The sequence below is a fragment of the Uloborus diversus genome, chromosome 8 (assembly GCF_026930045.1).
Source record: "Uloborus diversus isolate 005 chromosome 8, Udiv.v.3.1, whole genome shotgun sequence".
Lineage (NCBI taxonomy): Eukaryota > Metazoa > Arthropoda > Arachnida > Araneae > Uloboridae > Uloborus > Uloborus diversus.
Window position 1 is genome coordinate 14,049,682 of NC_072738.1, and position 15,408 is coordinate 14,065,089.

Sequence of the window (15,408 nt, forward strand, 5' to 3'; positions counted from 1 at the left end):
GCTGTAATTCACGGGAACGCCGTTCATTAAAATATTTTGTTTGTTACTGTACAAATAATACAAATTTGTTTTAAAGCACCAATTTTAAAATAAATTAATGTCTGCATCATGAATTAAAATTAATCTGAATTGACCTGTTTCTTTTCTTTTTTTGACTTAAAGTGAGCTCGTCAGCCATGACATCAACCTTGGAGACGAATTCCCCCAAATAATGTTTTTTTTCCCAACTAAAGCAATGACGGGGGGGGGGGATTAACCCTTCAATGCATTTTTTTTTAAACTTCTGTTCAAATCATGAGGAAAATACTTTAAAAAATCATAATTCAATTTCGATGTTGTTTCCAGTTAAACTACTGATCAACATCGGGCTTTAACTGAAAAAAATAACAACCAAACACAATTATTTCCATCAAATGATCCAAAACATGGATTAAAAATACGTAATTATGCCTAACTATTTAAGTAGTAGTTTATTCGTTGCAGAATTAAAAGAAGTAGACATTTTCAAGTGCACTGAACTTAAAAAACAGTCCTACATTTGGGAATATCGAAAGCAGAAATATATTTTTGTTTTCCATCAAATTGGTGCCTTTACAAGTTTAAAATTGATTTATTAGCACCTTCAGTGAGTATTTTCTTGGTTATTCGCAACTACTGAGTTTCAGCTTGTTCTTTTAGCATTTTAGAAGACTAATTGAAAAATGGCAACACGGTGCATTTAACGTTTAAATTCCCCTTCCTGTCTGCAGAACCTGTAGTTGCGGGGCGTCAATATTTTTTAATGAATACAGTCCAGAGTTTTTCAAAAAGAATGATCTGATTTAGAAAAATAATAACTATTCAGACTTTAATTATTTTTAAATCGAATTTTGTACGTATGTGTATCGGTAAATAAGGGGAAATCTCGAGTTTTTCGCCACTTGTCTTTGTAAAGATGGCGACAAACTGCAAAAACGGTATGGTGTCCACTTACACTTCGCGAAATGGGTGTTAAACACGATTTTTTGTCGAGGATACCCTGGTATTGAACCAAGGTTGGTATTCTGTCCACTTTTTCGTAAAAAGTCCAGGATGGCGCGGTGGCAGACGAAATTGGACAAAATGAAAACCCATCGACTTTCCATGTAATTTGATACTTAGTTATTGCAATGGTGTCGTAAAATTGCAAAACTAATTAAATTTTGCAAAATGACATATCTGTTGAGCATGAGTTCCATTATTATACCGCTATTATTTTTTTTAAAGAAAGAGAATTATTTTCCATGGTAAATATATTTTAAAATAAACAAATCTCAGCTTTGCTTGTCAATCAGAAAGAACCAAAAGTCTTGAAAATAATGTAGGTTTTTAACTTTTGGATTTCCCAAGTTTTGGATACGAAAAGAGTGTGTGTGTGGGGGGGGGGGGATTGTAATGAAAGAACAGCACCGTAAAAGCACTTATTTTTTTAGGAGTCGTAATTTTTGCGAAAATGATGATCGGTGATTTCGCGAACTAAAAATTTCGTGAACTTTTACGAACAGAAACGAAAATTCAAAAATCCACCGCGAAATATATTTTACGAGGCTTAAATTTTCGCGAAAACGACGACCTCGCAAAAATTACAACCTCTCTCTATAAGTGCTTTTACAGTATTTAAAAAAACTGGCTGCAATTCTCGATTGCGAACGCAAGCAAATTCGAAGTGATGACAAAATTTGCATAATGCTTAACGTTCTTGGCTTGGAAAAAGCGTTCGAAACGTAGAATTCTATATTCGCGCGGGCTAGATCAAATCCTGATACCTGGCAAACATCCATCTCTTTAACTTTGAATATAACTCATTAGCAATTCTTGTCGATATTACTTCAACAACCAAACTATCCATTTAATTCAAAATATTGCAATAACGAGAATTTAATGGCGCTTCCGAAGTCCTGTTTTGAAGCGAGGTACTTGGAACTCCGAGAATTTACGATGACCATTTTCGCATGGAATCGTTGCCAATCTGAAAGCCATAATTCTGATATAAAGATCTGAAGTAAAGCAGATAGCGAGGGCGGAAAAAAGTCGATATTTAATATTTTCTCTCTGGGATAACGCGATAAAATCTGCTTCTAAATGGATGTTTCAGCTGCCAAAAAGTATGGAATTCCGATAGATTGCCCCCAACATACAGCATCATTTCAATGGTAAAAATATTGCCCAAATATTTAGAAGATATTGATTATGTTATTTTTTTTTCTTTCGTTTTTTATTTGTTTTTTCATAGCCTTCAGATGTTATATTGAATTTGATCTTGGCAAATGTCTTCGTGTTTTTCCTGCTGCTTCTTCGATTTCCATCCATGAAGTTTAAAATTAAATATAATAAAACTTCAAAGTTTTTAAGCTGCAGGCGTATATAAATTTAAAGTGAAAGAAAAGTAAAACTATATTATTTGTATTGTTTTTAATCCTTTTTTTTTTTTATAAATGTTCATTTTGGTGCATCATTATCGTTTAATATTATGAGTGGTCGCTGACGCGATTAGAATTTTTTTCTGGTGTTTGTGTGGGAGGGGGGGGATACAATGCATTTGAATTCATTTTTCCGTAGTGTAGAATGTTTTTCAAAATATACCTCATATATGTATGTTGCCATAGTGGCGAAAAACTCGAGAAGTTCCCTAGTGCGTCCGTAGACTAAAAAGAGAAAGTCATCAGCGAAGGCTTGCACCTCAGTGTGTTCCGGCCATGGAGCTGATAACAGCGAGGCTGCCATCAAATTCCATAGCTCAGGACCGCTACAAGAACCCTGTGGACAACCTTTTGTTTGTGGAATTTTAAGAAAACTTTTTGCAGATTTTATGAAAATGAACCTATTTGAGAGAAAGCTGGAAAAAAGATTATAAATTGATGATTCACACAGTTTGAAGCAAATAGAATAAAATTTTGGTCCAGGACAGGTTGTCGAATGCTGATACGATATCAACTGATATCGCAACCATTAATTCCCCGGAACGAATGCCATTTTGAATGTTAGAGTAAAAATTAGCCAAATCATGTTTAGTGGATCTTCTTGGTGCAAAACCATACTGATTTGGATGATGATATCCGTTTAGGGTTAAATAACTTTGGAGCCAAAAAAGAATGACTTTCTCCAAGACTTTCGAAATAGTGGGTAATAGTATAATAGGGCGTAAAGAAGATAATTCTCTTCGGTCTTTCCCATCTTTAAGGAATAAAATGAGTACGCCTTCTTAGAATAAAGTTGGAAAATGACCTAGAGTATAACAGGTGTTGAATCAATTGCAAATAAAATATGGAAAAGTCTCATGAAAGGTAGTGCAAATAATTGCGTCAAGTCTATCTTTACCCCTAGTTTAGCGGAGGGTGGGGATGGAATAAATTAAAAATTTTCCATGTTGATCAAACAGGACCTTACATGTATAACGCCAAACTGGAATCAACAGAGACATAATGGGTTCTTCGGGTGGGGGGGGGGGGGGACGTTAGCCCCCAACTAACTGCGCTCTTGAACTGTTGTAATTGAAATTGGTTTTACTTTTCTGTTGTGTTTTAATGCTGCTGGGGATAATATTAATGCGTATTCTATCTCCATTTTGATTGTTTCACGAATGACGCAGTTCGAGTTTTCTGAAGATCAAGTGGGAATCACTGAACGCAAGAGAAATAAAAACGGTCTGTATGCCATGTCAGCTTGGAAAAGTTTGGGAACTTGCATTAACCCCCTATTGTCGCACTGCTATGAACACGTGCAAAGTTCAACCCGTAGGATGTCTTCCGTTGAAAAGCTCTCCTAAATCAAGTTCTATAACAACACCCACCAGTGCTATTATAACCATCTCTTTTACCATCATACGGATTCAGGGGTGTGCACAGGGGAGAGCGAAGAAGGGACGCCTGTTGGCCCGGGCCCGAGATTTTTAAAATGAGAGGTGAAATACAGCAGAGCCCGCGTTTTAGAATGTCTGTTAAAAGAATATTCCGCTTAATGTAAAACATTTTTAATGTGCCAAACCAATGTAATTTGTTGTTTTCATCCCGGTTAATGGAATGTCTCGTTTATTAGAATATTTTTTCATGGCAAATAGTGATGTGCCAGATCGTCAAAAACGTAGATCCGCGGATACGGAGCGGATCCGGATCATTAGTGTCCAGATCCGCGGATACGTTTACGGATCTCAATTTTTTTACCCAATTCAACTATCCAAGTGTTTAATTTGTTACGGAAAGTATTCCCGTCAGAATAATAACACTGCTTCTTCAAAAAATGTCATCTACGGCGAAAATATAATCAAGACTATGATTTACTCTCTTTAAAGAAATCTCCGTTAAGATTGTGGGAGAGTTGGAAGGAAGGGGTCAACGCTGCATTAATGCTTAAATAAAATGTGAAAAATTATTTCTAGCTTGCTCGGTAAATGTAGGATACAGGAGCAAGAGTGTAAAGCCGCTACTGGACAGGCTAGAAATAATTTTTCGCATTTTATTTCAGCATAAATGCAGCGCTGATCCATTCCACCCAACTTACTCCGACCGACAGAATAACAGAGCAGGGAACACCTTTACAAACAGTAAATAGAGAATTTAGTCTCACTTTTTTTGAAGAATGCCGAGAAAAACCAATATGTAGAATATAACAGAAACCCCAAATCAATAACAGAAACTAATATTAAACTAAAAATTAAAAAAAAAGTCCCAGAGGGCCGACCTGATGTTGAGATGGATTTCGCGGGTCAGAACACACATTGTTAACAAATATGAACTGACAACGGATAGAAATTTTAAATCATTGCGCTTTTTCTCCTTATCCGACTGTGAAATAGCTTCTGATCACGCGTATAAAGGCTTTGAATTGCATTTCAAATTTCCTTAACAAAATTATAGCTTTTACTGTATATAACTTGGAAGTTCCAAACAAATATCAAACGCAGAAAACTTAGTTCTTTTAATTTGGGGCCAATTTTTTAACGTATGGGTAAGTTTTTACTACCATAATTCTGAAAAACGTTAAGTCGGTTTGTATTAATTTCGGTTTTTCCGGTAATTAAAGTTCTTCACAAACGAGGCCAAGCTAAGAACACTTTCGATCAAGTCACCTTTTGAACGAAAAAAGAACTATCAAAATCGATTCATCTGTGTAGGAGCTACGATGCCACAAATAGACACAGATACACTTTTAAAACTTATTATCCGTTTCTTTTTGCAACTGGGGGTACAAATTGGCTTCTGAAATGATACCTTATAATTTAAATAGGGAATGAAACCTAATTTAAACGGAATTTAAGAGTCTTTTATTCAAATATTTAAGAATTTTTAGAATAGAAAAGATCCGTTTAAGATCCGTCAAAAAAGTAGCGGACACGGATACGGATAGATCTTTATTTTCCCTCGGATATCTACGAATACGGATATCCGGAACATCACTAGTGGCAAAATGGCTATTCCATTAAACGGGTTCGACTGTATATGTAGGGATTTAGAGGTAAACAGTATTTAGGTGGCCCGTAAAAGTCATTTGTGACGTGCCGCAAAATTTATGTGCGCGCCCCTGAACCGATTAGAGTATCGTCTACTATTTCTACTTTATTCCAAAGTTTCAGCTTTGTCACTCCACCACTTTGCTTCTCAGTGCTTTAAATTTCTATTTTTAATCATTTTAAAACTATTATACGTTCTTTTAGTTAAGACTGCAATTACAGAAATTTTTCTCTAGTGTTTTCCTTTCTTCGAATTCGTAACTACCCAAAAAAAGAAGTTGCATTTCCCGTTTAATATACACTTAGGCTAAAACATCCCATTCTAAGTACTACAACCTGGAAGATTGCCACAGCTGTTGTGTGTTTTGTGGGCGTTTCGCTTTAAACTTGTGCCTGCTGTTGTCTGGCATTATCTTCCGATGCATTTTATTTCCAGTAAATCGTGTATTCCTGGCAACGAAAAGCAGACACAAGCCCCGGAAAAGAATTTCATGAATGTTAAAATTTTCGATCGTTTTCCTTTCTACCCAACATTTGACTAGTGTGCTTCACCCAAATATTCGCAAACAGAAGGTTTTGCGTTTATTTCATTACTGCTGTTCTCCATGTTGAATATAAAGTTTATTAGAATGTGCATTTTGTTTTGGTGAAGCTGAAGATATCGGGTAACCCACGGCCTGCAAGCCTGTGAAGCTAACCCGTGTGGACCGTTGTTTTGTATTTTATTCAATGTTGCCAACCGAAGACCAGGATAGACCACAATGTCACAAATTTGGAGCTAAATGTTGAGAAATTGGTTTTTGGACAGCAGGTACAACCTCTATTAAGTTTTTAAAAATTAAGTTACTTTATAAGCTTCTTTTCTTATACTTTTCTTTTCCTTTTTAATAGAATCGTATAAGAGAAAATTACTGCTTTACTCATTTTAGGTTAAAAAAAAAATAATAAAAAATCACGAACTGTTTGTGCACTTGGGTTCTTTCTGTGGTCGGTGTACCCTGTATGATCATGAGGTGGTAGCAGTTTTACAGCTAAGGGATAAAATATTCCATTATTCTTTTTGAAAATATAAAAGATTGAAGTAAACGTGTAAGGTTCTTTTCGTTTCCGGTTTTTTATTTTCAAAAGGTGAATAAAAAAGTATTGGATTCATGAAGCCATTTGTCCGTTTGCGTGTTATACTTTTTTTTTCTTTTTTGCTCCAGGTACCCTAAATCAAAATTGAAAGGTGACACTGGCAGTTCAAAGCTGGAAACATTTTTTTTCGCTCTTTTTTGTCTATTGTTGGTTTTTCTCTCTTATGAATACTGTGGACAAATTTTGCATTACGTAGAAGGAACCTTCCCCCTAACTTTTCTCAGCAAGCAGTCTTTGACTGAAAAACCCTTAGCCTTATTCACCAGCCGAATAAAACCTTCTTCAAACATCTGCATCTTCGCTCGCTGAAATCTAGTTTTTTTTTTTTTTTTTTTTTTTTTTTTTGTCCTTATCTGGTAAAGAGTCTGCAGACTTTCTCAAGAATCTGCGACATACGGCGCAGTGTCTCGTTGTTTCTACTACCGGGGACACCAAAACTGCTGATTAAAACCTTCTTCAACTTCATTCGGCGGTTCGAGTGTCTAACCGAGGTTGATGTCAGCTGATCAATAAAAGGCTGTTCAATTATCGGCCGTCCGTCCCGTCTATCCCGTTTTTTGACGTGACGAACTGCAGACGAAAACAGAGTAGCATTCACATACGGTCGCCGTACATCAGTCACGTGGCTGAATTCACCAACCAGGGAGAGAAGAGCTCGCTGCTTGGCGGAAACCAATGAAATGCTGTCCTATTTTTGACGGCCGGCAGGTATCAAGATTCTTCTGATCGAAACCAGTCCAGTCCAAGATGACTCGCTGTCATGGCAACCAGCGAAGAAAACCTGTTTCCGGTGGAAAAAATCGGGGCGGACGTGACGGTCGACCGATAAGCGAACAACCCTTAAGACCGACCGTGGTGATTTTTTTTTTGTCTGCTATTTTCGACAAGAGAATTAAATTTACATGAAGAAACTGAGATGGTGGTACTCACATGTATCCCCTTCCGGGCCGCGAGTGTGCCATCTCGAGCGAGGGCCTCCTGTGGAGCGGCTGCTGCTGGGCCCCGCACTCTTCGGGCTCCTGGGGCCCGCAGCAGCAGCAGCAGAGGTCTCCCCCGTTCCGCAGGTCGCCGTGCAGCATGAGCAGCAGGGTGGGGGTTGACGAAGGAGTGCACGAAGGCCACGTGCAGGGTGATCTCGTAGGTGAGCGCGTATCCGGGCCTGCCGGGCTGGATCAGGGTCAGCGTGAACAGCGGGCCCCAGAACAGCGCGTACGCCGCGAGGATGATCGCGAAGCTCTTCACCCGGCGGAGCCCTGTGGAGAAAACAGCCATACGTGAGCAGCCAGGTACTCATTTTTCCCCGTCGTTTCAGATCTTATTTGTGTACTCCGGAAATCCTATTTTTTGAAAAAGGGGCCTAAACTTTAGTAGGTGAAAGAGAGGTGTAGGTGTTCTCAAAATATCTCCTTTTTCTTTTCTTTTTTCAACATTTTTGAGCACCCTCTACTTTGTCACGAAGGGTCACATTTCACCAACCTCCTTTGTTCCACGTCACGCTATTTTGCAAAAGCATATTCTTATAAACTACGTGATAGCACACTTCTTGTACCCCCTTCCTCCCCTTTGATTAACTGTCACAGTATCACAAACAACTCCTTTCCCCACCCCATCAATGCGTGACATCATTTGTGGACGGCCCGAAACTGAATATTAGAGATTAAAAGATCATTTAGTAAAATCTTCTCTTTAGAAACTTGACAATATCGAACACGTGCTTCACCAAAAATTGCATGCAGTATTTGAGATGTCAATCCTTTTTTGCATCTTGTAATATTTGAACTAACTTTGATTTCTTAATTTTTGTAGTTCTGTTAGTTTGTCGAGTCCGTGCTAAATTTTTAGCAAATGAGCTCTCGGTTGTTCAATTTTTCGTTTGCAATCGGTATTTTTTTTCTTTTCCTTTCACTTAAAGCCTTGTCTTTTTTCTCCCCCCCCCCACCCCATACCCATAAATTTAAAGTGACTAAGTAGTTATTATTTTTGTAACGTATCCTTAAGTAGGAAAATTATACAAAGCGATACAAATTAAGCTGGAGTATCAAAGTTGTATTTTTAAGTTCTAAATTTTCTTGCATTTATTTTAGCTCCTGGTAACCCCCCATTTTTCTTCTGGTTCTCCTATTTCTATTAGTTGGCAGATAGTACGTGTAATTTTTCTTCTAATTGGCGGAATTTTGCGATCTTCATTCTTCAGATTCGCGAAATTTCCCTTTTTTTAAACATAAGTCGCGCATTACATGAACTGCAGCAACTCACCTTCCTGCTCAAGGCGGTGTATGTAGCTCTGGATCTGTTGCGACTCGTTACACGAAGAGTCGTGGGGGTCCGACCTCACGGATATCATAGTCGTCACCAGACCGGCTATCCGCACCGCCTCCAGGTTGGACCTGTGTAAAAATAAACTTCAGTTCCACGGAACATATACACTCAGCACGATTTGACTCAAAATATTGGATCTTAACACTTATATTTTCTCTATTACATTTAACAGTATCGACAGCTTATCAAAGTTATTGTAATTGTTATTAGTTGGATAGGCTTCCGATTGCATGCTTGGCTGAAGTAACTAATGAAATCAATTGTAGAAATATGTTAAAGTGTCCGATCGTGTTAATTTAAGTGATAATAGTAAACTAAACATTATGGAATATTATTTTTTGATCACAATGATGTGTGAATTTTGGGTTCACAGGAGATTTACATCGATAAACGATTTACTATATTCGGAACCTCCTTAAGCACTTAAAGCTTTTAAAGAACTTTTTACCCAATGTTGCAATTATTGTGTGGATTCCGCTTTTGTTCTATCAGTTTATTTAGTGATAAGCTAATTTGACATTTTTCTGGTCCTCATGGTCCCTGTAAGCGATAAGTACCCCTCACCTTGTGGTGATCTTAGTGGTCAACTTATAGAAGTTGATTTGTATGATATAAGACTAAACTGTACCTGAAGAATGCGGTCAACGTGCTAGGGTGGTAAACTTTCCAGGTTTTATTGTATTGACGGAAACTTAAGCGGAAGTAATGCTACGTCCGCATCAGATTTGTTGATTTAACAAAGATTATCTGGGAGTAAATCAAGGAGAGGGTGGATGAACCGTTTACCTGGTGAGGTCTCTGTAGAGTTTTCTGAGGTGCACTCCGGTGAGTCCCGCGCACATGACGTTGACGGTGACCCAGAGGACGTTGAGGACGTAGTGTCCGACGGGGCCGTAGACCATGGGGCAGGCGTCGACGTGTCCCGCCGTGTCCCGGGAGCTGGTCAGGGCCCCGCTCAGCAGGGTGGGCCCCAGGTTAATGGTGAAGCTCGCGAACCAGATGATGAAGAGGCCGAACACAATGCATTGCGGCGAGTCCAGCGACACGGACGAGCCCGGCGGGTTGCCATCGCCCGGGTGGGCCGGGTTCAGGTGGTGCCAGTGGTGGTGGTGGGGACTTGGCTGCTGCGGGGGGTGCTGCAAGGAAAGCTTCGATCAACACCTTGTCGAAGTTCGTGATAAGCACTGTTTAGCAGTGTGGATTGCCGACATTTGATGCGGCGTTGCTGTCCCGCTTTGAGTGTTAATTCTTGGACCATCAAGTTTTAAATGTAATATCTGCAGAAGTTTTCTTTCAAGTCGGCCATTGCCAGGGACGGATACAAGGGAGAGGCGATCGCCTCTCGATGGACTCTCCACCGATAGTTTTTCGAAAATGAAGTTTACAAAACGCAAATTTAGACCACACTCATCGATGTTGGGAGAAGGGATGTTTGGGTTTGAGACAATATCTCGGAACTGTTTCGGAGTTCAAGTCCAAAATCTTTGTGATCAATATTTTAAAATCAGTTTTACACAATAAAAAGTAAGTAATAAAAATCAGTCGCCCCTCCCTTGAAAAATTTCTGGATCCGTCCTTGGTCATTGCTTTCGAAAATCGTTTGTTAGACTCGTTTTCAGTGTCCGAGCTGATTTTGTACGTACTTCCAAAACATTACCTGCAGAAACGAGACCCTGATAGACTTTGAGCCTTGGCAATGTCAAGGATCAAGCGGTCCTCTAATGCTCTTTGCAGAATGTGAACCAGGACATTGCTCTCTCATTAGCCAGCTATTTATGACAGCACTGTTGATTTAGCCAGTAAATAGCTGCCCAAAGGAACTTAATGCAGTTTATTCAGTTTTTGACTAGGAGCTCAAGATGACTTTCCTCTAAAAATTAACTGTACATGAGTTATCGGTAAGTTATCGTTCGTTTAATTTCATGTTTATTGGGTAACATTTGGGGGGAGTTGAATCTCACCTGGAAATCTTGGTCAGGCATGAGGGATGCGTCGTTGATGACGGATGTGAGCATATTGACGGTGGACACGGTGACCAGCAGCAAGAAGGCTGTCTCGATGACGTTGCACTTGGGCAGGCGTTGACAGAAGAGCACGCCGACCCCGAGCAGAAGTAGCAAGCTGGCGCGACCGCAGTCCACCAGTCCCTGATGGAACAGCAGTCCCTGGGACCACCTGCGGGGATAGCTTATATTTCTAAATGACATTTGATGTAGACTAAATGATTCGGTGGTAATCAGCTTCAGATTGATGTCACAGCTTCTCCTTACCACCTCCACATTTCGTTTGTGGAGATAGTCTGGGGTGGAGACATGACGTCAATGTGAAAGGAAATGGCACCGATATTTTCACTGTATATGTTTGGATAAATCATATTGGAAACATTTTTTATTTATTCATTTGTATCCTAAAATTTGTATCAAAATTTTATTCAGCCTTGAGAACTATTTTGTTGCTTAGAAAGATATTTAATTCTGAAAAGATATTTCACTTCGTTTCACATATGCTAATTGTTTGCTGGTCTGATTATCTCTTCTCGTTTTATTAAAGCAGACGGAAATTTTTTAAATTGATTTATACTTATTTCGGCTACTCCCAGCTTATTTTAAAAAGGTACGTATACGTATGTGGATTTTTCTTCTAAATAGCACAATCTTTCGTTGAAGCAAGGAAAGAACCTGCTTATTTCATCACAGTTAGTTTCAATCTATGTACTATATTTTAATTTACTAGTATCCTTCCACCTTCCACTATGTTTTTAGTTTGTAGTACTCGTGCTAACCCTGTATAATCAACATTTAAAATCATTTTTAGTACGCCATTCTTACATCTTGTTCAACGTTTTTTATTTTTGAAACACCATACGTTCCTATTAAATATTATTTTAATAAAACAAAGAAATAAAAAGAATTCAAAAATAGATCCCTTGATGTGGAGAGGGAATACTTTTCTATAGATATCCCTAAGATCAGTCCCAAGATAAAAACATTTAACGGTTATGGGTCGCAGTTAAACGCTTTCCTACAGTCAATAAAATACCGAGTTGCTTGTTTCGAGAGTTGAGTTGATGGCAGACGATTACGTTTATCGATTTTTAATTTTTCTGAAATTTCACCGCTTCTTTTATCACAAAATTAAGCTTCTTTAAATGTTAGTTCATTCGAATAATGAGAAGACATTAACATTTAGTTCGTTTACATCTCACCTAATCGAAATTAATTAGAATGTTATATCAAAGAAACTAATGTTCAGTACTTATAAAACGATGATGATGCTAAGTCATGTCGCATTATATTTTGCTTATCTAAATTAGTGTTGTATATCTGCAGTTAAAGTTGATTGTGAATTGTATACTTCACATTTATTAATAAAAGAATTGAATTTTCGCTAAAATGAATAACTTTAATTAAATTACCGCTAATTTACGAAAGAAAATAACGAACAATCACGAGTGTGTTTTTTATTTTTTTAACTTCCATTTACAATATTAACCCCCCCCCCCCTCCATCTGTTAGAGTAGAATCTGGCGAGACAAAATATCCTTGTTGGGGTTGTTCAGTTTGTCGGAAGTCGTGTGTTTCTTCTTCTCTTCTCAGGCATCGCAGCGTTCCTATATTCCTATATTTTCCTATATTTCTGAAAAAGTTCCTATAATTCCTATAATTCCTATATTTTCCTATATTTTCAGTTTCCGATTCCTTTTTTTTTTTTTTTTTACTTTTCCCCTCGACTTTTGGCTACCGCCTTTTCCGCGATCCACGTGCAGCCGCCATTTTATCTTTCCTACTGTGCAGGGCTCCCAAATGGTTCGCTTTTCCCGCCTAAGTCCGTGTTTTATGGTAAAGTCCGCTTCAGACTTTTAACATTATGGTCTGATTAGTTCGCTTTTATATTGTTTTTACTTAAATATCAGATTTTAAAAGTTTTTCATTTCGTTAAAAGTTACTGTTCTCCCAAGCACGCCGCCGCAGCGCGTGTTAAACAAAGTTCGTACGCCCATGAAAAACCTTGAAAAGTTCTTGGGGGGGAAAAAAAGGTCACACACCCACATTTTCTAGTGTTTGAAAACCTTGAAAAAGTATAAAAAGTTTCTTTATCGCTTGAATTTATTTATTGTTTGGATTGTGCTTGTAATTCTTTTAAAAATATTTCATTAGTGCAATTTTCTGAACATATATATTCGATATGATTTATCGCGAAAAATTGCTTTCGTGTTTGAGATTTCAATCCTTTTGCATCTCGTTAATATTTTCATTCTTTTTACAATCCAAAGTGATTTTGACATGTGCTTACCTTAGCTTATTTTTCGTTTAATTTCAATAATTAATGAAGGAATTATTTTGGAAACCATGGCAACATTGAACTTACTCGGCTCGGACGCGGAAAAATGCTTCTCGCTTTTGAAATTTCAATCCTTTTGCATCTTGTAAATATGTTGATGTTTTCCACAATTAGAAGTTATTTTAGTATATGCTACTTTAGTTTAGCTTATTTTTCGTTTGAATTTAATAATTAACGAAAAAAATATTTTGGAAACCATAACAATAACATTGAGCTTATTCGGACTTCGCAGAAAATTGCATCTCGCGTTTGAAATTTCAATCCTTTTGCATCTTGTGAACATTTTGATGTTTTTGGCAATTTGAAGTTATTTTGACGTATGTTTCTATAGATTGGCTTATTTTTCATTTAATTTCAATAGTTAACCAAGGAAATATTTTGGAAACCATAACAATAACATTGAGCTTATTCGGACTTCGCGGAAAATTGCATCTCACGTTTGAAATTTCAATCCTTTTGCATCTTGTGAACATTTTGATGTTTTGACAATTGGAAGTTATTTTGACATATGTTTTTATAGATTAGCTTATTTTTCGTTTGATTTCAATAATTAATGAAGGAATTATTTTGGAAGCCATGGCAACATTGAACTTACTCGGATTTCGCGGAAAAATGTTTCTCGCGTTGGAAATTTCAATCCTTTTGCATCTTGTAAATATTTTGATGTTTTCCACAATTGGAAGTTATTTTGACATATGCTACCTTAGTTTAGCTTATTTTTCTAATAATTTCAATAATTAACGAAGGAAATATTTTGAAAACAATAACAACATTGAGCTTATTCGGACTTCGCGGAAAATAATTTCAATCCTTTTGCACCTTGTTAACATTTTGATGTTTTTGACAATTGGAAGTTATTTTGACATATGCTACTATAGATTAGCTTTTTTTTCGTTTAATTTCAATAATTAACGAAGGAATTATTTTGGAAGCCATGGCAACATTGAACTTAATCGGATTTCGCGGAAAAATGCTTCTCGCGTTGGAAATTTCAATCCTTTTGCATCTTGTAAATATTTTGATGTTTTCCACAATTGGAAGTTATTTTGACATATGCTACCTTAGTTTAGCTTATTTTTCGTTTAATTTCAATAATTAACGAAGGAAATATTTTGAAAAAAATAACAACATTGAGCTTATTCGGACTTCGCGGAAAATAATTTCAATCCTTTTGCATCTTGTAAACATTTAGATGTTTTTGACAATTGGAAGTTATTTTGACATATACTACTTTAGATTAGCTTATTTTTCATTTAATTTCAATAATTAACGTAGGAATTATTTTGGAAACCATGGTAACATTGAACTTACTCGGACTTCGCGGAAAATTGCTTTTAATGTTTGAAATTTCAATCTTTTTGAATCATGTAAATATTAAAATATTTTGCCCAATCGAATGTTATTTTCCCATATTCCAACTTAGATTAGCATGTTTTAGGTTTAATTTAGTAGAAAATAAATAAATTTATTTTATGGGAAGCATGCCAACATTGAACTTGGTTCGTGAAAATTTGCTTCTCTGGGCTTTCAATCGTTTTGCATCTTATAAATATTTTTATATTTATGGCAATTAGAAGTTATTTTGACATGCTACGGCAGATTAACTCGATTAAATTTTTACTTAAATAACTAAAAAATTAATATTTTTTGTGTTGTTTAATTCAAGCTTATTTAGTTTTCCAAACATAATTTTGATTATCATTAGCTTATTTTCGGTTATTACTGCTTTTTTGTGTGGGAGGGGGAGGGGTTTTAAATTTAAACAATTGAGCACATAACATTTTAAAGTAGCGTCTGTATATGAAACAAAGTTGAATTATGTAATTATATGAAGTTGAATTTGTACATCATTTCATTGTCATGATGCCTGCTGCTGTTGTTGTCGTGTGCCAAGTAGGCTGGCAATTTGAGGTGCACTGCTTCACTTTTCCAACTGTAGAGTAATTTGGTGTGAAGTCCGACTTCTACAGTACACACATGCCATAAGGACCCGTTTATAGGGGACAAGGACAGGAGAGAGAAAGTACGTCCATGCCCGAGCCGGGATTCGAACCCGGACCTTCCTATCGCAGTCAGACTTCTCTGACCACTAGACAAGGCAGGCGGCATGATGCCTGCTAAAGGGGGGAATTTGTCCCCCCCATAAA

The 15,408-nt window shown here is 37.2% G+C and overlaps 2 protein-coding genes across 2 annotated transcripts in view; one reads left to right on the forward strand and one right to left on the reverse strand.

The window, feature by feature from the left end:
- Positions 1-15,408, forward strand: part of LOC129227937 (midasin-like) — a 260,168-nt gene that overhangs the window by 93,948 nt on the left and 150,812 nt on the right. The gene's annotated exons all lie outside the window — the stretch shown is intronic.
- LOC129227673 (uncharacterized) overlaps positions 1-15,408 on the reverse strand; it is a 112,264-nt gene that overhangs the window by 9,628 nt on the left and 87,228 nt on the right. Inside the window, exons 4-7 of the mRNA XM_054862265.1 lie at positions 10,882-11,095; positions 9,707-10,056; positions 8,858-8,988; positions 7,532-7,854 (exon numbers count right to left, since the gene is read on the reverse strand). Coding sequence (XP_054718240.1) covers positions 7,532-7,854; positions 8,858-8,988; positions 9,707-10,056; positions 10,882-11,095 — 1,018 coding nt within the window. The remainder of the gene's footprint in view (positions 1-7,531; positions 7,855-8,857; positions 8,989-9,706; positions 10,057-10,881; positions 11,096-15,408) is intronic.